This window comes from Scleropages formosus, chromosome 1 (assembly GCF_900964775.1).
Source record: "Scleropages formosus chromosome 1, fSclFor1.1, whole genome shotgun sequence".
Lineage (NCBI taxonomy): Eukaryota > Metazoa > Chordata > Actinopteri > Osteoglossiformes > Osteoglossidae > Scleropages > Scleropages formosus.
Window position 1 is genome coordinate 36255417 of NC_041806.1, and position 24256 is coordinate 36279672.

The 24256-nt window shown below is 40.4% G+C and overlaps 2 protein-coding genes across 6 annotated transcripts; one reads left to right on the forward strand and one right to left on the reverse strand.

Annotated features, from left to right (window-relative positions):
• Positions 1-5717: 5717 nt before the first annotated feature.
• Positions 5718-22406, reverse strand: drc5 (dynein regulatory complex subunit 5). 4 transcript variants are annotated; one of them, XM_029251350.1, is made up of 7 exons: positions 22265-22406; positions 21794-21998; positions 20400-20968; positions 19554-20003; positions 18705-18779; positions 13960-14025; positions 5718-6739 (listed from the first exon to the last, which is right to left on the reverse strand). In XM_029251350.1, exons 2-7 carry the CDS (start codon positions 21987-21989, stop codon positions 6671-6673), a joined length of 1425 nt encoding a protein of 474 aa, XP_029107183.1. In that variant the 5' UTR covers positions 21990-21998; positions 22265-22406; the 3' UTR covers positions 5718-6670. The 4 variants fall into 4 exon arrangements, with proteins under 4 accessions (XP_029107183.1, XP_018599236.2, XP_018599237.1 ...); XM_018743720.2 differs by lacking the exon at positions 5718-6739 and having other exon boundaries at positions 13823-14025; XM_018743721.2 differs by lacking the exons at positions 5718-6739; positions 13960-14025 and having other exon boundaries at positions 14818-18779.
• On the forward strand, positions 6683-13235 carry tmem151ba (transmembrane protein 151Ba). Of its 2 annotated transcripts, none has more exons than XM_018743724.2 (2): positions 6683-7494; positions 11790-13235. In XM_018743724.2, the coding sequence occupies exons 1-2, from the start codon at positions 7411-7413 to the stop codon at positions 13215-13217; spliced, it is 1512 nt and encodes a 503-aa protein (XP_018599240.2). In that variant the 5' UTR covers positions 6683-7410; the 3' UTR covers positions 13218-13235. The 2 variants fall into 2 exon arrangements, with proteins under 2 accessions (XP_018599240.2, XP_029107178.1); XM_029251345.1 differs by having other exon boundaries at positions 11793-13235.
• Positions 22407-24256: the final 1850 nt, after the last annotated feature.

The window sequence follows — 24256 nt, forward strand, 5'->3', positions numbered from 1 at the left end:
TGCGCACGCACGTGACATGGGCGCACTAGACGACGGCGGGTAGCGCTCGTTCACCACAGCAGTCTGTGCAATTTGCATGTTGGCCTGTCTTCGCGGGTTTGCTCCGGGTGGCCCGGTTTCCTCCCACAGACCAAATGCATTGTAATGGTGCTTTCAAATGCCACGGAAAGAACACAGAAATGGTGTGTAGTCTCTCGCAGAGGTCGCGTCTTCATGCCGATTTCAGAAAGTAGCGGAAAAAAGGCGGCTGTGGACTGTGTGCGCATTTCACGTTAGGTACTGAAAAGCAGAGGGGCTGCAACGTTTTTGGGGCCTACACACGGCGGGGAAAATTAACGAGCTGCAAAATATGGGGAAAAAAATGCACAATTCAAAAGCACAATTTCAACATTTCTTGTAATTCCCTAGGAAAATTTCTTCGGCTTCCCCGGTCAAGTGTAACACTTTAGCATCTCAAGGCGCTTTGGAGAAAGCATCAGCTAAGGAATAAATCAAATGTGAATGGTTTAGCATTAGAATAGTTCAAAGTGTGTCAGCTGACATAATTTCAGTAGGTATTTACGGTTATTCATTTAGCTGACACTTTTCTCCAAAGGGACTTGGAATGTCAGGGTTACTCATTTACACCGCTGAGTAATTTTAAGGTAAGTACCTTGCTCAGGGGTAGTGCTGCTGAAGGGGGATGGGGATTGACATTGCAACCCCTGGATCTAAAGGCAGTAGCTCTAACCACTACACTACCAGCTGTCCTTATTGTATTCACCTCTCTTTTTGCACATTTCAGAGATCAAGGGACTATGAATACCAGTGCTGATGCTCTCTGTTGGGGATTCTGGAGTTCTCCTTGTCATGTTTAAGCTGAAACAAAGGAAAATAGCATGCAAAACTAAATTATTTATTAACATATACATTTATAAAGACATGTTTCAGAAGACCTACCATTCTGTTTTAAATCTGCACTGGTTGAAATTGCAAGCTCACTCCACTGCCTTGCACTTGAAGGATCCATATCTGAATCTCCACTAAAGGGGCAGTACCCTTGAGCAATGTACAGTTGTGAGGAACAAGATTGCGAAGCCTTTTATAATTATCTAGATTTCTGCATAAATGGAAATATCCAATATATACAGGACAAGATGTTACACCCCATGCGTATATTACAACGGCTGTACGTGAGGACCCAGTCCAGCCAACTTTTCCGTGAAGCCACAGAGAGAAACATACGGCATCGCCATCATACATCTCCATGACTCGAGACCAAGAAGCTTAACTTCCTTCCCTAACCAACACAACCACAGGGTACCAACATGGGTATTTCATTGAGGTTGTCAAGTGGGTACCTCCTTTTGTCAGTGTTTCATTGAAATAGGTCCACAACACCTCCGGAAGAGTCAAGAGTGTAGTCTGGCGTCCCAGAACCACCCCTCTCCATACACGTTAGATGCCCTTCACCCTCAACAAATGCAGCAACTCCACGAACTCAAGTACCCCAATTAAATCACAGCTCCATACATACCTTCCAACACATGACCTTCACAAACTCAAACCATCTCGGATTACCTCCATACCTGCCAACAAAAACTGCAAATGCACCACTCAGCTGCAAACTGCAGGGTTTGCAGCTTCCCTGAGTTGCTACCCAATTTTAAATCCACATATATTTTGTGGAAGTCTGAAGTGAGTGACCTTCTTTGCATGACACCACAGCATTTCAAAGGTGGTGAGGTCAGAACTTGGTTATTCTAAAGTATTTTTCGTGTTTTGGTGTTGCATGGATCATTTTGTTTAGTTTTCTCCTAACACAATGGTCTTTGTATTTACCAAAAAGTTGAGCTTTTTTCTCACAGAACATTTTTCCAGTAGTGCTGCAAAACATCCAGATGGTCTTTAGCAAACGTTAGCAATGGTTTCGTCTGTGGAGCCCCACTCTTGTTCAGTGCTTTCCTTATGGTAGTCTAATATGAACGTTATCAGACATTGACAGACATTAGAAAGTGCGAGAGATGCCTGCAGATGCCTAACTATCTCCACAGGGTTCTTTGTCACTTGTCTGAGGAATGTAGGGCCTACCGTTGCACTTATCTTTGTGGGACATGCACTCCTAGGGAGAGTTGCAGTGGTGCTTCTTGTTTTCCATTTGTAACCTGTCTTCTTGACTGTGAAATGAAGGAGGCCCAAGTCCATAACTTCTTTTTTCAACGTTTCCAGTCTTATGAGCTTTAGTACCTCTTCTTCTAAGTCCTCTGAAATCTCCTTTGGTCAAGTCATATTGCACTTTAAAAGAACTCTTGTAAAGATCAAGTAATGTAAAATGTGTGTGTCTTTATATGGCAGGACATATAAAGAACATTTTAGGTGCTATTTATGCAGAAATCCTTATAATTCTTTCTCATGGCTGTACTTACTGTTTACTGCTCTGGTAAAAGAAATGCCTCAACTATAAAAATGAACAAAGAAGTATGATTTGATTAACATTTTAATTAGCTTTAGAGAGAAGCCTTTGCTAAATGAATAAATAGGAAATAATTATTAAATAAACCCATGCAAGTGATGACATCTTTCATCATTTAATTTCATTACATCACATTATTATATTAGACTTCTCTTGCATGAAATTTGAGGGAAACATTTACCAGAATGCATATTAATGGAAATAAAAAACGATAAATGGCTTTACTTTTTTACATTTACACAAACATGGACAAATATGATACAATATCTACATTTCTATACTTGCAGCTGAATCCCTCTCAGCCTTCAAAATGGGTCTTAAAACACATCTCTTTCAGACTCACTTCTCTCTAGCTCTCTGTACGCCATAAATTTCCATTACATTATTTGTCAAAATTAGGTTCATATTTCCTGTCAATTCTATCTGCAGCTACCCATGTGATGTATATTGGTTTTAACAGTGGCATCAGACAAACTGACTGTATAGTAAGGGTTCCGAATTCAAGACTTGTGTATCATCTATATCTGTCCATTTGTTGTAAAAATGCACTTTTGTTTTCTCTGAGTTTTACTTTGATTTGGAGAAAAGTGTCTGTCAAATTAGTAACGGTAAATGATCTGATTTAATTCAATTATGTACATTTACATTTATTCATTTAGCTGACACTTTTCTCCAAAGCAACTTACAGGGTTGAGGTTACAATTACTTACCCATTTATACAGCACATGTACAAGGCGCTACTATGGCAGTGTTTTATTTGCAGAGGTACACTCCTCCATATCTATACAATTACACAGAAATCAGAATTTCATACAAATGTATCTTGTCGACAGTCATGCCTAACCCTCGAGACAACTGGTAGTGTAGTGGTGACAGCTGCTGGTTTCTGCTGTGAAGGTTGCAGGCTTGAATCCTACCTAGAGCCTCTCGTGTCCCTGAATAAGGTACTTACCCTATATTGCTCCAGTAAAGGTGACCCAGCTGTATAAATACATCTCTGTAAGGTGCTTTGGAGAAAGCACAGCTGAATGAATAGATGAAGGGAAAAGCCTTACCATGGTAAGAATACTGCTCTGACAGGCATATCCAGTTCACAGTGTCATCTTTGCTTCCCTTCCTTTTTCGTAAGGTGATCGTTGGATCTGCAGAGCCTCTGGAGTGTCTATGGCAGTGAGTGTGAGCACCAGGGCACTCTGCCACTTCTCTAGGCGTGGTTCCAGTCGATGTTAGAGGGGGTCTTGGACTGAGCACACAGGCACTGTATAGGCCTCAGCATGGTGCAATCCTGCTCCATCTGTTGCATTTGTGGTTTGGTTCACAGTTACAGTACCATGAAGATAAGTTATGGAGGCCTTTTCACAGCAAAATAGATATTTTTTAACATCCACATTTTTTTTTTTGCCTTGCAATACATCAAGGTCACAATTTTAAGTAAAAGTTATCATGTGTGATTTAATTGTTTTTGTTTGTTTAAACTGTTATTGAGCTTTTTAGCTTTTGTTTTTTCAAGGTGTAAAATTAAAATGAAACAAAGAAAACAGATGCTTTATGATTTCATTAGTTTTGCTACCGGTCACTTCTGTGTCGGTATTTTATTCTCTTTGCAAATCTTTATTCCTCTGCGCTTTTAAACGATCATACAGATAAACAGAATTTAATAAAAAAATTTAATACCTTGTCTTCAGCTGTGATTGCCACCATGTGGACAAATGTGTAAAAAGTCATAATTGTACATTAGAGTACTGTACACAGACTCCTCTTGTAACAGTACAGTTACAAATTTTCAAATGCACAGACTTCCCCCAATATATTGCTTTTAAATATCTTATTTTTAACGTGCTTATCCGTTTTCGAAAACTTCTGTATGAAGTGCCTTAAACCTGCAAACTATTTTTACTCATTGATCAGATAGAGATGACAGTAAAATGCACCCAAACTGAAAATGAATGTAGGAGCAACTTAATTCAAATCACTTCTGCAGTGTTTGCAGCTCATGTCTGGTGTTCCTGAGAATTGGTGATTTTAATGGTAGCAATGAGGAACATGCATGCTGTTACCATGGAGATGAAAGTGGAGCTAAAGAAAGCTGAAAGTGCTCCACATGCTTATGGGAAAAATAGATCAACAATCAGCAATGAATATGAGTTTGTGGGAGATAAGATATTTTTATTTGCAGTGATTTAAAATTAGTGAACGAACCTTGAAGAATATAAAATAAGATACGTTGTACAGTTTTTTTAAAAAATTTTTGTTGAAGAAGGAAGAAACTTTTTACAGAAGCTAACCTGTGACTAGGTTAGTTGGTGTCTGTACTGTCACGCCTTTTTTGGCTGTGACTTAGGGGTTGGTGTGACGCAAACAAAATAAGTTACAAATAGCCTTTCTGACCCAATTGTGTCTGTAAGCTGAGGAGCCACTGTATGTGTACACTTACTTGTATCTGTTCATTAACCGCCTTGAATCCATTGCTTTAGAGCTGCCAAATGTTTAGCCTCATGTGACTAAACCACATTTTTTAGCTAGGGTTTTGTACAGGAATTAATCTAAGAAACCATAAACTAAGGAATGCTGTTCTATTAATCTTTTTTTCTGATGTTGCATTACCCATAGAAAGTTTTTTTTTTAATGTAAGGTTTTTGCATTGTGTAAATTAAAAAAAAATTAAAGTATTCCCTCTGCAGACAATTATGGTTGTTTTTATAAATCCATATGGGGGCAGTAAACACCCAGTTTTGATATATATATATTTTTGTCTGTTACTACTGTTGAAATTATTTTAAATAATTAGTGAATTGTATTAAATATTGCTTACTTGTGCTGAAACAATTATATTATGTACCATCCCCTTGTGTGTTTTGGAACATGTTCACTATTGAATTATCCAAACAACTAATTTTAATAATTATCTCAAATGAGTGTCTGGTGGGTATATGTTTCAGATTGGTTTGGATAAATTATCTGATTATTACTTTATCCTTATGTCATTAAATCTATTAAAGAATATCTGTTTACTCAGAAACAGTGTTAAGTTTTCTAGAACAATTCGTTTTAACAACTCCAACCTAAATTTTCCAATGAAAAGAATCGTAGTTATATTACAGAAAGAAGTTTATGCCTAGTCTTTGACCAAGTCTCGCAAAATATTAAATCTTGCGGAATTTATCCTGACACTATTGAACTAAACAAATTCAAAACATGAACAAACATTGTCTAGGAAAAATGTTCACTTTTGAGACTATATCCTTGTTTAACAAAATCTCGCGGTGAAATATGGAAGCTTGGTCACCAGAAATTTTTGGCCAAGCACCAGTATCTGAAACAAGTTTTCAGTGTTTTATCAGTATTATTAACATTACTCGGGTGACACGTGCTCAAGGCAACTTACCATGTTAGTTCTGTACTCTGACACATTACCATGTATGCATTTATACAGCAGAGTATTCTACTGTGGTTATGTGAGGTAAGTCTTTGCTCAAGGGTAATATAGCAGGAAGAGGGATTCAAACCCAGGACCTACTGTACATATTCCAAGGCAGTAGCCCTGTGCTGCTTTCTGGCTCATTCCGTAATGATGCTCTTTGTTTATTGCCGTCATCACCTTGCTCACTTCACGGCCTGCTTTGTTCTTTTCTTTCAGGTATGATGTGTCTTCTCTACAAAAAGATATTCCTGCAGGCAGCAAAGGCACAAATATTTCGCTCTGAGTTATGCGGTGTTCATTGTAGGTGTGAGTGTTTGCATATCTGTTGCCAATCCCTTGAAGAACACCATCTCCTGTAAAAGTCACAGCCAGGGGATACAGTAAGCCATGCATGAAAGCCTTAGTCACACTATTTATGGCATCACTGTCACACCCCCTGGAAAAAATGCAAGACACATTATTTTAGCACCTTTCTTTCCGCACATAAGGGAAACAGGAAAACAAACGGTGTAATTTTGCAAAGTTCGGCCAATCATCGACACTATATTCATCCATTCGTTAAAGCTGGATGGCATGGGGTATAAAATTGATTCAGCTAATTATGACACCGGATATTTTTGCAGCATGAGCTGAATGTGATTAAATATCTTCAGCATCGGCGCTTTTCCCGCGTCATGCACCGTAGGCTGCTGTTTGCGCCGCTCTCTCCTCCTGCGATACGCGATTTGCGCTCAGCGCCGTCGCTGATCTCAGCCCTGCTCATATTGCAGGGAACGAGCCGAAGCCCACGGACAAGGTCACGTCCCCCTCCCAGCGGGGAGACGGAGAGTCCACGCAGAAAGCAGGCGCTCTCGCGCGCCCGTCACCTGGAGAGGAGAGGAGAGGAGACGATCATAACACGCACGCACGGAACGCCCTTCGCATGTCAGTGGATCTACAAGTACGGCCAGGATGCGCACGCGTGCGCCACTTTTTCTTTTTCTTTTTCTTTTCCTCTCTCCACGCGCGTCTTTATCCCGCTTAATCAATCAGTCACTCAGCAGCCGCGTGTTTCCAAGGCGGCAGCTGATTGATTGATCTCTCTCTCTCTCTGTTCTATTATTTCCACGGGGGGCGGGGGAAGCGGCTGCGCCCTCCCTGCCTGCTGCTGCTGTTGCTGCTGCTGGTCCATCATCTTGGGCACCAGCAGCAGCTTCTCCGCACCGTCTCCCGCTGTTCCAGCCAAGAGATCGGAACCCGGCACGCTCACCGTGTGTTTTGCGTGTTGTTTGTTTTGTTTTTTTTGCGATGCGCGTAGCCGTGCAGCAGCAGATTTAAAAGCGCGCTCTGGCGATGCTGCTGCAAATGAGCGCGGAAACGGGGGGAGCCGCGGACGGGTTTCTTCTGGACGTCTAGGGCTTTTTGCTCAAGGAGGAGGCTCTTGGATGATGCGCCTTCTGCTCTCGGGCCGCTTTCCGACGCCGCGTCTTTCGGAGCGCTTCGCCGGCGACGTGATCCATGTCCCATTGTCAGTCCGAGCGTCACCACCACCACCACCATGTCCCCAGCCTCAGCCGCCACAGCCAGTGAGAGCAGCACCACCACGGTGCCGGAGGAGGAGGCGGACAGCGCTCGGGAGGAGGTGAGAGGCGAGCCGAGCGGCACCGAGCCGAACCGTTACACAACACACACACACACACACACACACACACACACACCAACCAATGTGTACAGGTTGAAGAGTACACCCGCACGCCAGTAACCTGTTTGAGACCATATACAGCACATCATTACGGTACCGTTACTTTGTATATTATATGCACCAATTATACAGAGGCTTAATATATGAGTGGAAAAAAAAGCTTAATTGGATTTGCAAGCCGTATTTTTACAGCAATTAAAAAATATTATTTCCTTCCCCATTTGAACGTTATAAGTCAGTGTGTGCGTCGGTGTGGGTGCGTGTGTGTGCGCTCCTTTCCGTTTGTCAGTGCGCGCGCGTCTGCCAGAGACTGTGAGAGTGTGTGTGTGTGTGTGTGTGTGTGTGCGCGCGCGCGCGCGCTCACGTTACACCAATTGACAGCGTTGCAGCTGAAGGCACTGAGTGAAATGAAAGTCGGCGAAATGCCCCCGGCCGGAGCAGAACTGCAACAGCCTCCTCAGTTCTCGGCCCTGCGGTGAGGCTCTGAGGGACTGGTGGGGTAAAACACTGCAGAAAGACCCTAACACTGTTACTCTACTGTATTTCATACTAGTGGCACCGGCCAGTCAATAATACACTCCACTGTCCGTGTGGCCCGTTATTATTATTTCAAGCAAAGCGCACAGCCTTGCGTCACATTGCTCTCACATTCAGTACAGCGCAGCAGGTGATTTCTGTACATGTACAGTGCATTTTAAAACACCTTGTCAAACAAGTAAGATCCCATATAATTTTATGGCATTTAATAATTATCTCAGATAATTAGTGGTTACATTATGATACAAGTGAAAAAAAAACACTTTGGTAATAATTATAAGAATTAGGGGTATAAAGTAATTTCATGAGAAAAACTGTGATTGGAATAGCTTGGGAAGCTTGTCTTGTTGTTAGACAAGTGTTGTTACTGTTTAAACAACGTTTATGAGACTGTTTTTTCAACGAGCTGTACAAATGGATTTTATGTACAGGAATATATTAGAGCTTTACTGTAGGTTTACTCCAACGTTTGCTAAGTGCATATGAATGCTGGCTATGGTTTATCACAAAATGAGGGGAACTGTTTCACGGTTTCAGTCTGCTTTCCTCGAACCAAATATGAATGCTGAGTCAGGTGGCCATGAAACAGATCACAGGCTTGTCACGTTAGAAAGTTAATTCCAGATTTCCGTCATCTGCTTTTTCTACGTCATGAACAAGTGGGGAGACGTTATTCAAGCATGGTGAGCAACCAGGCACATTCCTTTCTAATCTAGGAGTTCCTCACTGTGATTCAGGATGGCCAGGAAATGAAATAAGCTTGTTCAATTAGACATTGGATCATTTTTAGGGGTAATGGGTGTGGTCACTGTACTGAATTACATTGCAACTGTTTCTTTGTTATCCCCTTTGCTCACTGTTAAAAGAATATTTACTATAAACCACATTTAAACTTACCAAAATTTAGAGCCCATGAGTGTTACTAAAATGAGCATTTTTATAAGAATATACAAAGATCTAAGATACACCTCCCCCCAAGAGTAACTCTGTACCACATCTAATGCTCTGGATGCATAATAACACAATGTCTGATATGGACTATCTATTAAACAAATGAGCCCCAATAACACAACATGTAAGAGACTAGGAAATAATAAAGAGGACTTCCTTTTAGCATTTTCCATGGTGGACTTGTGAAATAATCTAGATCTTTTTGTAATGAAGTCTTTAATAGCTGGGCCGTAACTGCATGCGATTTCATATTTGATTACCAAATAACCCTTTGCCCCAGCAATGTACAGCATGCATTGAACCCGGCACTTATCTTGTAAATGTTAAAAGGTTGTTCTGTTGTTCTCTTAATTATAGAACAGGTGCTCAATACATGCTAACGCTGAGCACGGTTTCTGACTACATTTGCATCATGCATTAGAGTGATCAAGCTATAATCCTGTGACACAATGGGGACATGTTGGTTTATGTATTTCATAAATGCATAAATTGAGCCATCTGTATTTTTTCCTAGGCTAGTACACATATTGCAGGTTTATTTTGTGCACTTTCAGAGAAACATTGCTTGAATTAAACAATATTATACCATACAGTATAGAAAGTTATTGGAATTGAGTGATTATGAAGAATTATGAGGAATCTGTTGTTAAAATGATATTAATGGGCATGTTGTTTCCACTTACTTTTCAGTAGTTCCCCCAACAACATGCTGTTTTGGTGACCTTGTATTGTGACATTTATAAAAACATAATAGTCGAACATCATATGGGCTTCACTTCTGTAGATTTCATTTCTATTTCGTGAATTGAATTAAGTCAACAATTTCTTCACCATTAGTAAAAATCGCATATCACATTTGTTTTCTTCTACAGCATCTGAGGTCATATGCTAGTGAAATAATTAACTACATTTAAAATCAAATAAAAAGCAAGGTCATAAGCAATCCTCGGCACAAGGAATTGGACTCTAGTCAGACACACATGTATTAAGGTGTTCACTCTAGTAAGTATATTCTGTATTTATTTCTTAAACCAAAATAGCTAATAAGCAGAGGAATACACTTATCTTAGGGTCTTTGATATTTTCAAGTTATATAAAAGTATTCTGTAAAAATATGCCATTTTGTTTATTTATGTACTTTAAAATATATTTAATTGGCAAAAAGAGTTCAGTTGAAATGCAGAGTGCTGACCTTTAGTCTAGAGCAACAGGCCTTTTTTCTTGAGAGGAAGCATAATGATGAAATCTATGACTTATCAATTAATGGCAGAGCTAATTCCCTTCCCGAGAGTAAACACTCTGTGAAAGCGGCAGTCCTAGTAGCACCATGCAGTTAGCTGTCACACTCTAGAGCTGTGGCTGTGTGTGCTGATGTGACAGTGTAGCTGAGACTGAGTGAGACAACCACAGCTTTCCATCCATTCTCCAGCAATTATATAATACTCATGAAACGTTCAGGATTCATACTGGGACACTCAGAAACTCCACAGCGATTATGAGGACTTTAACTTCCAAAGAAAGAACATAAATTAAAAGTAACGTTGCACTGATTTATGTATTATTTATTGGTGTTTGTACTTACACAAAATACACAAAACTAGCGTTCATTTAACATGTCATATAGTGTGCAGAATTATTTCTCGCAGATTTATGCAGATACGTTTCTACGAACATTCATGTGAAATAAATAAGCACAAAAGAATGTAACAACATATGTATGAGAATATATAAATACATTGTTGATTACTGTTGTTGATAACTAGTGGTATTTCACGTTCGTTCCGAAGGAGAGGTTACTTTACTGTCAGATATTGGTGTGAAAAGCAATTAAGCTGCTTTTACTGGAGATTTAAACGCTGTGGAAGTCAAATTTTAGGTTATAGAATAACAGGATTTCTCTGCAGCGCCATAAAAGCAGATACAGCATCACTTGGATTTCAGGACTAAAAAGGCACATCAGTTTTGGTCCTGTGTCTCAGGGTCTTCCAGAAATGGATGTGTGCAGATGTTTTATTATAGCATGTGAAGAGGAGCACATGAAACTCCCAGTTCATGCATAAGAAATGCAGAAACACTTTGAATGGTAAATTAACATTTAATATTTAATACGAAGAAAAGGCATGCTGCTTCTAGCGACTGCAGACGGCTGTCAACCCTGCAGCGAGGGCCCGCGTAACACTTTCACCGCCTGCATTCGGCAAAAACTTTCCATGATTAAAAGGTCCAGGAGCAGGTGTCCTTCTGCGTGCAGTAGGCAGTGACAACTGTGACTCGAGCACTCTTTCTTTTTCCCCAAAATATATTTTGCTCCCTCTACAAGCTGGGATTCACAGTCCAGCATCAATGAACTGCTGACAGCTAGACATGTGGGTGTGGAACAGCTGTTGGATTTTGTGAATGCTCCTTGGTTTTTCTGCCTACGCTATGACCAGTGAGAGAGAATGTGTTCCTGGCTGCTCGTTCTCCCTGCTGCGGTTCAGTACTGCATTACTGGTACTGTATACCGAATAGTAGATTGTTCGGAATGTGTTACATTGCGTACGGCTTTCATTGTATGAAATGCTGAATGATGGCCTCATCGCTGCCTGCTAGTTTTGCACACAAAGTAAACAGCACGTTAAGTTATGTGCAAGAAAATAAGAAAGGCTTTCATTTTGATAGGATTGCCCAAATACATGAGTACATTTCTTTTGATTCACTAATGTTTTCCATCTGCTGTTTCTGCACCCGGCTGCACTGCTGCATAGCAGCGTCCTCAGAAACAGTCCCTGAGCAAGTCGCTGTGCAGGGAGACCCACTGGAAATGTCTGCTGCTCTCCTTGCTCATGTACGGTTGCATAGGAGCCATGACCTGGTGTCACGTGACCAAGGTGACTCGGCTCACCTTCGACAGCGCATACAAGGGGAAATCCATGATGTACCACGACAGTCCCTGTTCCAATGGCTACATCTACATTCCCTTGGCCTTCCTAGTCATGCTCTACGTGGTCTACCTTGTGGAGTGCTGGCACTGCTACACCAGGAATGAGCTACAGTACAAGGTGGACGTGGAGAACGTGTGCGAACGCATCCAGAGGATGCAGCAAGCCACGCCATGCATCTGGTGGAAGGCAATCAGCTACCACTATGTGCGCAGGACCCGGCAGGTCACCCGCTATCGCAACGGAGATGCGTATACTACCACCCAGGTCTACCACGAGAGGGTGAACACGCATGTGGCGGAGGCTGAGTTTGACTACAGCAATTGTGGGGTGAAGGATATCTCGAAACACCTGCTGGGCCTGGAGAATTTTGCCGTCACCAAGTTGAGGTTCACAAAGTGCTTTAGCTTCGCCAATGTGGAGTCAGAGAACTCCTACTTGACGCAACGCGCCAGATTCTTCACGGAGAACGAGGGCCTGGATGACTACATGGAGGCCCGGGAAGGAATGCATCTTAAGAATGTAGACTTTAAAGAATACATGATTGCCTTCTCTGATCCAGACCACCTACCGTGGTACGTGTCTCACTATGTATTCTGGATGTCAGCCTTCTTAACCCTGTCCTGGCCTCTGCGGGTGTTGACTGAGTACCGCACAGCATACGTCCACTACCACGTGGAGAAGCTGTTTGGGTTTGACTATGTCCCCATGACCCCCTCGGACGAGCGGCCGTTCTGCCGCCACATTCCCAGAGTCAACACCATTGACAGCACGGAACTGGAGTGGCACATTCGCTCCAATCAGCAGCTGGTGCCCAGCTACTCGGAGGCCGTGCTCATGGACCTCGCCCAGCTGTCCAGCTGCAACACCTACACTATCTGTGGCTACCGGCAGAACTGCGAGCGGTGCCACCGGACCATCAGCAGCTCGTCCATCTTTTCCAGGAGCGCGCTCAGCATATGCAATGGCAGCCCTCGTATCCCTTTCAGCGCCAGCCGCTTCTCGCTGGGCCGCCTCTATGGCTCGCGACGCAGCTGCTTCTGGAGGAGCCACAGCGGCAGCCTGAATGAGCAGAACTGCCCCACGGAGAACACACGCTGCCTCTCCGGGCAGGTCACGAGCGAGGAGAATCCCCCTCCCTATCAGGATGCTCTCTACTTCCCCGTGCTCATCGTTCACCGGAACGAAGGCTGCCTCCATCACAACCACAGGTCTCTACACAGAAATGGCTCGTGTGTGGAGACTTCCTTATAAAGACATAATAAAGCAATTGGATTCATACACAAAGCAGACTGGATTATTTCACTGAACAAGGGATTCTGTTCACGTAACTGGAAGAATTATACCTTCGGGTCTGATTTTAATCCATGGGTTCAATAATTTCGTCAGTCTTGCATTCCTACGTGAATCCACCTGATAAAATTTCTTCCAGGAGTACCTCTGTTACTGAGCGAAAGTGAAATCTGAACATGCAGCATATGTTGAATATAACACTGGAAACCTTCACAGGAAGTTAAACAGCAATGCATACTTGATATGCATTTATGGCAATAATGACGAAAACCACAGAACTTCTTTTCAGCGGCCACCACGTCGGTGAATTTAGGTTTTTCATTTCTCAAATAGATTTTTAAAATCAAGTCAATAAAAAATGCAAGGATACATGTGCAACACTAAATTAATTTGACCATATACAGGCAGAGGTAATGATCACACATCATAATAACCATGTATTGCACAGATTTTTTCAAAAGGGCAAGAAGCCAGAAACGGTTCTCTAGGTGCTTCTGAAATCTGAATTTCTACAAAGCAACACATTCCCAGTGTTACGCTAAGTAGGTAACAGAACTAGTAGGATCTGTAGCTACGTTTAGACAACCGTGTAAGTTCTGTTCAGGGACAGTAAAGAAGTAGATACACGCATAACACAATACTGATGTAAATCTCCCGTTTCCCTATAATTATTGCATTGACTCAAACATTTCCTCCAACTCACCTTTATACAGATTTCTCGACTTCGCCGGACTTGTGCTTCATGAGTAGAAATGGCATTTTCTAAAAGCTGTCAAAATAAAAAAGCAGTATGAACTGAAAGCTGTAGTCTTTTACACAGGTGCACATACAACTTTCATGACACATTGACTGACGTGGTGAAATGTGTTAAGAAATTAATAAACCACTTGTGCAGTACTTAATATTTATTCACTATAAAAGAAGATGATACCTTATTTATGAAAGAATGTCATTTTCAACTTACATACTTTACTATGGTAAATTGTCACTGATAAATCATTATACTCAATAATAATAACACAAAAATACATACTACTGAAACTGTACTTTTTTGTGAAATTCCAACAAAATGTTGCTACTGAATCCCATTGTGGCTCCCTAAGCACTAATAGCTCCCTTTGCATGAACACGTGATGCCATTGCATATGTACACTAGTCATTTTACAAACGTTATACAGTTACGAGCATGTCACACGTACTGAAACTTGCAGTTATTGGAATCTGGAGAGTGCAAAATATCAACAAATATTGCTTCGTATTCCTCCTGCTTCTCTATTTATAGCACCTTAGTGAGTGTACTGAATAATTTAGTGAGGGATGCCAAAGGACATGAGTACTTCAAACAGAATTTAAGAGAAATTTTTGGTTTTCATGAAAGTCAAATTAGAAATTAATGGGAAACTGTCTTTGGAACCGTGCATCGTCTTTAAAATGTCATTTGACACAAGTATTTAGCAATTTAAAAATTAATTAACATATCAACAATAGAAACTGCAAAAATAATAATTATTATTACAGTTTAAGAAGCAGTTTATCCAATTAAAATATTGCTCTCTTTTTAGATTAATAAACACCTTCATAAATAAGGAAAGAATTGCATATCAATAATACAAGGTATTGTACACGAGGTACAATACATGTACTGGATGTTGAACACTAATTTTCCAAATTCTGATGTTTTTAACTCTTCATTTTGTCGTATTGCTTTGCTTTATTCTGAGTTTTGTCCCTTGAACTACCTCTTTGTTTAGCAACTTAAGTGCCTGGAGGCTCTTTGAACAACCCTCAGTTGCAAAAAAAAAAACAACAGCTCATAAGCAACTCATATTTTGTATTAAATGGAAGCATGAATGTTAAGGAAGGAACTAAATATTTGATGCAGCTTGAAAAAAAAGCAATACATATGAATTAAGAGGCATTTGAATCAGCAAAAGACGTTCGGTCACTGAGATTAGTTCTAGTTTAAGTTCAAATTTTATTGTAGAAGACTACCAAAAGTAGTTTGTGTCACACATTTACTCAGCTTCCCATATTACGCAAGGTCAGTTTCGCCTACGACTTTATATACAAACCTGAAAATTAAACAATTAAACAAGTCCGAGAATACTTATAGCAGATAGACAGGTTTCAAAGGGTTGGAAAGCGAGACAATGCTTAAGTCCATTGACAAAGTCAGAATAGCTTCACCAGTGGTAAATTGTACTACTAATACAGCAGTAACTAAGACTACGTCTACTGTTTGTCATGTAAATGGTAGTAGCTATTCATTTCATGATAAAAAGGGTTATTTATACTTTTGTTTTTCCACCAAACCAGGATTTTGCTAGGTATCAGTGCGTAAAACATCCACACAAAAATTAATATTATACAGGACAAGCTTTGACATGCACTCTAACAAATCAGAATGGTTTAAACTTTTCATTTTTGTCCCACAAAACAAGCCAAGCATATGATGTGGTCTCACCTTGTGCTGTCAATTCATCAGTTCATAAATTTTTGTATTTTTTCTACTAAAAAAAAATCCAGCTCTCTCCCTGGTGCCCTCAGGAATGTATAGGTAATGCATTTAAATGGACTTTTCACATCATTGACCTACTGCATATGTCCCTTAGGTGGACCAGTTCGTAAAGTGATAATACTCAGAGCCCAACTAATGGTCAATCTTGTATTGATTGTAGTGATTGCCTGCACTGACAACTGTGTGCTGTGATAATTTACTATCATTTCGGGCCACTGCTTACACCACTAACTGCAGGTGAATATTCCACCTGTATTCACTACAGTAACAATAATAAACATTTGCTTTATGAGGTGAGAATGCACTCCTCTGGATGTTCCTCAAGAGGTTTGTCTATTCTGTCTACAGGATCATTAATATTGCTTGTAGGGTATGTAGTAATGTAAGGTATGTAGTAATGACTGGGGTGCGGGGCGATCTGTCTTCTTTTAAGGTGCAACCAAGGTCATTTTTTTTCAACATACATCCACATCTATGCAAGAGACTCAGGTGTACAGCCAAGAAACCATTTTCTCTTTTTTTATTTTGGTGCAGAAGTAGTCTTCTGGGTTTTATTATGGGTACAGTGGAATGTTTGTCTCACTAATGTGATGTATTCCTAATATGTTCTGTGATTTTCTGAAGATCTGAATAGCAGTTTGCTTTGTTTAAATACATTTTCAAACAATTTCTGGTACTGCTTGAGATAATGAGTCAAGTACAAATGTCTGTTTCATTATCACCTTCACATTATGATTATTTACCAAAAGACCAGGGAACATTATGATGTGTCTTATGTTTAAATGTAAATGAAAAGCAGAGATGTAACAACATACTTTGACTAAATACATGTTATAAATGAAGACAAATGTGCATAATCAGAAGCCAAATGCAAATTGTGAGTTTACTGGTATACTGAGGCCTAATAAATATTATTAAATTAGTGCATATGGGACTCAAGTCAAACAGATTGAAGGAGAGAAAAAAAATGTGAAGAAATATTCCTGGAAAAAACCTTTCAAGACAAGAAAATAGAGCAGAAAATACCAGTTTGTTTTCAGAATAAATGACTGTTAACACATTGCTTTTTAATAAACTTGTTACGCATAAATTCGGATTTAAGTATCATTACATACGGTATATTGTAAGTAATCAGGATGGGATGACGTTCACCATATTGTAAATAATGCAGATTTAATAATGGAAGGAATATTCATGTGTTTCTTGTGCACTTTTGAATGTGTCACTAATAATACATAATGTACTCATAATGTGCTTGATGAGGGGAGTACTTGGTTTGTTGAAACTCATCAATGTAAATCTGAAAACTATGTCGGACAAATGTATCTACAAGTAAAAATACTGTACAGTACATACAAGGAGACAATGAAGTTACATACATGAGGTGCTGCATAATCTGAATTCCAATATGGCAGAGCACTGTTTTGTTTTTCACATCGCTTTTACAGTTTTAAAGAACAAACATTTTGATGTTGGCATTCATTTATCACCATTCTGAGGGATGTCATTTCAGTGTTGAGCTGTACACATCATTTCAATACACAAACACAGCACAGAAAAAGAACGACGATGATGAAAGATTGTGAAAACGGGACCCTTCAGTATTCGACATGTTCATCAACACATTACCAAACTACACAAATTTCACTTGGAACGCCTGGACAGTTATTTTACATTTACATGTAATCATTTAGCTGACAATTTCCTCAAAAACAACTGAAAATGTTAAGCTACCTACAATTATTTACCCATTAATTCTGCTGTTTCATTTATGTTAGAAATTCGATTATGTATTTTAATTACATTTCAAAACATACATTCGCAATGAAGAGCGATAAGATTAGCCAGGTCCATAACTATAATAGTACGTAAAAAAACATTAAATATAGTTCAACAACAGCAGCTCTGTTATCCCTTGCAGCAAGTGCAGCAGACAGGTATAATGTAAAATAGGCCCTTTTGTACTGCATTAAATAAGGTATTTCACTAGTCTGGTGTGTGCTGACTTCTTCTAAATAAATGTGAAAGACTGAAAAAAGCAAGTCTGTATGTATATTAACACTCACAATGTTGCCTTTACGTTACATATACACTAAACTACAAGGGTTAACCCAACTGTGTATCATAATCACAAAAGGCTAACTAAATAAAACATTCTGTGTTTTCAACTGATGTAGACTAACGTTTCATAGTCAATGTATCAGTGAATTGTACCAAAATGATATTTTGGTTTTTATTCTGAATGACATATTTCATTCATTGTGTATCGGTGCATCACATTATTGGAACTGTTGATGTGTCTTTGTGTGTGTGTGTGTGTGTGTGTGTGTGTGTGTGTGTGTGTGTGTGTGTGTGTGTGCGGCCCTCAAATGGGAGAACTAATGACATGTATTGAGTACCAAAATATTCACCAGGTCCTAGGTTGTGTACAGGCCATGGATTTTTACTGAACAATCATGTGATGACCATTTCAAGAGCCTCATAACATTAACCAGAGAAATAAGAAAAGATGAATTACTGACTCAAAGAAAAAAAAATTCTATAAAATGCTACATTCATTTAGCAGATGTACTCCTGCAAAAAGGTGTTCTAACTGATAACTGATAGCAGGACATTTCTGAGATCTCCCCATTGTAGAATTCATTGCCACGTACAGTGCTCTGCTAATAAACCAAACTGTCAATCAACAATCGTATTTAATAGTCTGATCACTGGAGTGACGGCTGTTCAGTTCACTGATTCTGGCTGTGTTGTCTTTAAAATTAAAGATATTGAAATACATATGAGGTCATAAATCGTGTGTGCTAAGCGTATGAATTTGAAAGCAATCTTGTCTATTTTTTGTGTGCTTCCTGAAGACGTTTCTTCCGTGCTTTATTTTGGTTGTTCTTAAGTATTTGGCTGATGCAGCGCTCACTCTCCTGGCTCACCTCCGTCAAACGAATGTCGCACTCCAAAAGGGTCCTGTTATGAGACATTCCTTCTTCAAACACTTTGCCTCCATCCTCAGAAACAAACAAAAACCAGAGGCCACATTACTGCAAGGCCGTGCTTCAGAATTGAGAATATCGCTCTACTGTAAAGTCAGCATAATGTTGGGCAGGTACAGAAATACATCTCTCATTATGTGTTGTTATGTTTTTAAACGTTTTGTTGTTTCGCTCTTAAACTGAGGTTTGTTACATCATCAAGTAACATGATCAAGTCTTCTTAATTGTATTCTGGAAAAACTGACCTCGTTCTGTTTTGCTGTCATGGTTATGTTTTACTACACACAGATTTGTTTACTGTGGCACAGCAAGCAAGGTTTTTAAAAACAACTGCTTTGCAAATTGGCACTGATTTCTTGTAAGACACGCGTCTGTTGCCATGACTAACAATACTTGACAACTGCAATGTGGACAATGTCACATTCACCTATTGTTAGGGTTTAATGTTTCACAACCATCAAATGAAAAGCACATTTATAGTGGACTAACACTGATTTAAATACTGACTGATGCAAAGAATACGTATGTCATCAGTAAGTATAAATGTATAGAAATATAAAAACTATAATTTTGGATACAAATTATCATCCAAACTTGTTTTCTTAAACCTTTCTGCATTTATTTCTTCACAAGCATGTTTTAAATTTTTCATTTAATGTAGTTTTTCTTTAACACCTCAGATTACTGATACATATGCTATAAACACTGTGAAACATAAAATCATCAGCATGAATATATACTGTATACTGTATGTATGTGTATCCATTAATAATTTAAGGGGCTTCTTACCACTCCCAATCTGTTGCATGAGACATTGATATTCTTCAGGGTTTTGTTCTGAACAAGGACCTGTGAGAGAGCTGTAGCTGTGGGTTCTGTCATCTCATTGGCTCCAAGGTGGAGGCTCTCCAAGGTCTCATTGTATAGAAGAGCCTCAGCAATGGCCTGCCCTCCTTCATCTCCTAACTGATTGAGCCTGAGATTGAGGGAGATCAGCGTGGTGTTCGAGCACAGTGCATGGGCAATGGCCCGGGCCCCCGGGCCTCGGATCTTATTGTCACAAACGTTCAGCTTCTCCAACTTGCTGTTATTCAGCAGTTTACCAATAGCCCTTGCACCCCTGTCTCCAATCATGTTGTGGGAAAAACTAAGGTGTCTCAGTGAAGGGTGATCCAATAGCTTACTAACCAGAGTTCGGCACTTTTCATCACTCACTTTACTTTGATGGATTCTGAAGACCTTTGCAACGACAATGAAATATAATTAACTTCTGGAATATGACAAACATTCATTCAGCTGACACTTCTCTCCAAAGCAACTTAAAATGTTAAGGTCATAGTTATGACAAGCTTACAATTATTGACCCATTCAGACAGGTGGGTATTCTTACTGGAGCAATTTAGGGGAAGTACCTTGCTCAAGGGTACTACAGCCAGAAGTAGAGATCAAACCAGCAACCTTCAGATCCAAAGGCAGCAGCTCTAGCCACCATGCTACCAGATGAACATGACAGTAGCATCCCCACAGTCAAACACTTAACAGAAATACAAGAACAAATAATTGATTTTAGCAAAATGACAAATAGTAGCCCGCAGTTAAACAACAAACATTGTTTAATAGCGGAATGAACCTTACCTTCAATGATTTACAAGATTTTAAAGCTTCAGCTAAAGCCTGACAGTCACGATGGGTGAATTCAAACAGATTCCACTCAAAGTTCATACCACAGCCCTTAACTCCATACACTACGTGTAACTCCTCCAGCTTTGTAAGCTTGTTCAACAGGATGCCAAAATCAAAGTGGTCAATGGAAGGCCCATCGAAGCCCACCTCACTGACTGAGTCCGACCCATCAGCCTCCTCTAGCTTTTGGGGGTCCTTTACTGGGGGCAAAAGTTGGGTGATATCCAGCTTCTGCACATAGTTCTTGCAGAGTGGAACTAATTCAAGTACTGACTGTGGATCAGTCACATCTGGAATGAAGAGTTCAATGACCTTCTGCAGGTGTCGCTCAAAGAACATGCGTTTCCAGCTGTAGCCGTACGTGGAGACATCACTTAAGCCCCAGCGCTGTATACAGCACCTCTTCCAGTAGTTTTCGTCAGTGATCAGATTGGCTGTTATGTGCAGGGGCAGGTTAGGAGACAGCTTCTCCAACACCACAGTTTTATGGTGGGGCAGAAGTTCGTTGAGGATAGGCTTTTCTGTGACATGAAGACAAAACACAAGACTGCTTGCAAACAAACACAAGAGTCCCACCTTAACATACTTTCAATAGACGCTGGCGTTCTGGCACAGCATAAGGTGAAGAAAAGAGTACCTATTGAGACCAGAATTCTGTAATTTGATTTGTTTGTAAATCTAATGTGACTTTAACCACTTTAACCAAGTCTTAATCATTAATAGCCTCACAATTAAGATGCCCCATGACATGTTTACAGGTTAGGTTTTGTAAAATTCTCAGACATAGCTATAATTAATAGTTTGTAAGACTAATTGATTAACCCCACATTGAGTTAATGTGATTTATTAAATTAAATAAAATTAAAATTGTATTAATACAATTAAAATAAATTTCAAATGACTCAAAAAAACACACTTGTCTCCACAAACTCCCACTCAGTTTTGACCGAGGACTCATTAACGTGCAACATTTCTCATCTCGCGATTGACCGTCAACACTCGGTAACAGCGGAAAGGAGGTGTCGAGATTGTGGAAGGGAATTAAATGATCAGATCTAGCCTCAGATTCCTGTTTAAGTATTTCTTACTGACATCTTTCAGCAGGTCACGTAAAACAGGCTGCTTGTGGCAATTTCTGAACATCTGTAACTTGACCGTTCTCAACAGATGCAAGTGATGGACAAGAACTGAAGCACATGGCTCCACCCAGCTGTCCACTGGCAAATGAATCCAGGGCTGAGAGATCTGCGGAATTTGGAGCAGATCCATACCTATATAGGAGTGCACAAGAGCTCTCTATATCCATGCCAGTATGCAGCATATCTCCGCACCAAACAAAAACGTACCTTCAAAGTTTTTCACAATACTCTGCAAGCAGAGATCTCTTAGAAGAGGGACCAGAGCTAAAGACCACTGTGTGTCCTCAGCGATAATCCTGCGCATTCTTCTCGGGTCTACGGCAGGCTCCAGTTTAGCCACCGGTGGACACATTTCCACCTGGGCTTCCGAAGACTCCTCCAAACGGTCAGCAAATTCGGACATATCGATTTCCTGAAAAGGGAAAAACGAGATTTCCGTTGAATCAAACGTTCCACCGCACCGGAAACACGGTGCAGTCTGAGTGTGGTGTTCTGGCGACCACGGATGATGGTGATCACATGCAGGAGATACATTATATATACTGTAGGATACTTACAGTGCATTTCAGTGGTTTACAATCTAAACCTTCATCAATCAACCATCAATCAATCTAAACCTTCTTGTACGAAAAGTCCAAGGCCAGGAAGAACTTGTCAATGACAAAAGTCAGCCTTTACCTGCCTGTATTTTCTGATTTGCGCAGCGTGACTTTGTAACGTGTGTCATCCAGTGCACAGGAGCGCCTCGAGCATTTTCACTCTAATTTGATTCACTTCGCAACTTCGTGTTATTATATATACTGCAAAGAGCCCCAAGTCAACAACTCAACTGGAGCTACATACACGAAAACGGTCAAAACAATAAATAAAATAAGATATAATTTTTACGCGCCAGTTTTAGTCACCCATGCATGCGCAATTTTTCAAAACGAAAGACTCCTCGCAAGTTTCCGTGACCGCACACTTCACTTGAAGTTGGAAAACAACGTTTCGCGGCGCTCGCCTCGAACACACCGGAAATGGCGGCGCTTCACACGCGCTGTTGACCGTTGCCTCGGCAACCGATCCCAGAAGCTTGTTGCTATAACGACACGTCTCGTGGTGGCGTGTAAACGGCTCCAAGTGCGTTCACACCCGCAGGAGGAGGAGAGCCGTGTGTGACATTACTACTTCGCTTTTTGCCTCTTTATAAGAGCATCTCGAACTTGTCCTGTGCTGAAACGATGATGTGTGTGTGTGTGTGCTTGTTCCTAATTTTAGCACACTTTAACTACAATTATTATGTATTTATTATAATTATGTATATGTGTGGCAGTATTGAAAATATACATGGAGCTATAATGATTAACTTATGCTCTGTCTTCACTTGCCAAACACAAGAACAGTACCGTGGTAGACCTGGTAGACTTAAAGTGTATTTGTGCGAACTGCATTTTTTTAAGCAATGCCTGCAAGTCCAAGTGTACTGCAGCATCTGAAACTGACACTGTGGGAAACTTGCGAATGGAGGGATCTGGCTAAGTCCGGTGCATTTAATTAGTAGCACATTAAATCGTCTGAGCCTGCAGTGACTGCACCATTGGGCCCGCTGGAGTGTCGGGAGAGAAGCGTGTTTGTCTCATCGGTTTTCCAGTGCCACACGAGAGAACCATGCTCGAACCCAAGTTACTACGTTGGCACTGAAAACCACTGACTGTCACTCTCACCAAAGCCTGAAGGATCTGAGCTGAGGCGTATATGAAATGTTTCCACAGTGCAGCGAATGAAACGCAGAGACGTACGGGGAGCAGCATTACATTTTAAAGAAAGTTGGTGAACTGATTGAATGTGTGATCCTAAAGTAATCCCGAAGACAAGTATCTGATATCACAGTCTAATAGCTGATTCTTCTTCATAAGATATTATTTTCAGAATTCAATAGTCTAATTTCAGCACATACACCTATGGTTTAATGTGAGGATCACTCATAATTTGTCATAATCAGCGATTATGCTCGTCTTCCTCTATGTGTCATGTTACTGACTCCAGAACTGTGACGGCAGATCATTGTATTTCTTGAAACAAAATGTACCAGCAGCTAGATGGTCCAATTTTCAGTAAGTAAACCTATTATTCACGCACCACCACAGCCAAGCTGTCATTTTCATCAAATCAATTTCATGGTGTGACTGCAGGAAATCATTCTGAGTTCTCATATTAGCATTCGTATTTAAAATCCACCCAAGATGTGGGATAGGCATATGCGAAGGTGCATTTCCTCACTGAGATTACCATTCCTCATGGTGGTGCAGCGAGTGGTGCAACACTGATCCTTGCAGAACCTGGGGGCTGTGAAGGGATGTTGGTTCAATCTTTACTCAGTGTGTGTGGAGTTCGCATGTTCTCACACGTCTGTGTGTGTGACTATACACTGGCATCCTGTTTAGGATGTACCCCCCTCAGCCTTGTGCCCAATGCTTCCAGGATAGGCTCTGGTTTCACTGTGACCCTGTTCAGGAAAGGCAGTTATTGAAATTGGATGGATGGACTAGCATTCTTTTGACATTTGTTTAAGAATTCTGAAAACAAATTCAACTACAAAAGTAAATTTAACAGATGAAAAAAAAAGAAAAACGTAACCACTGAACAGTTAATCACAGAAAAGCACTTGAATTTGCTCCATGATCAGGG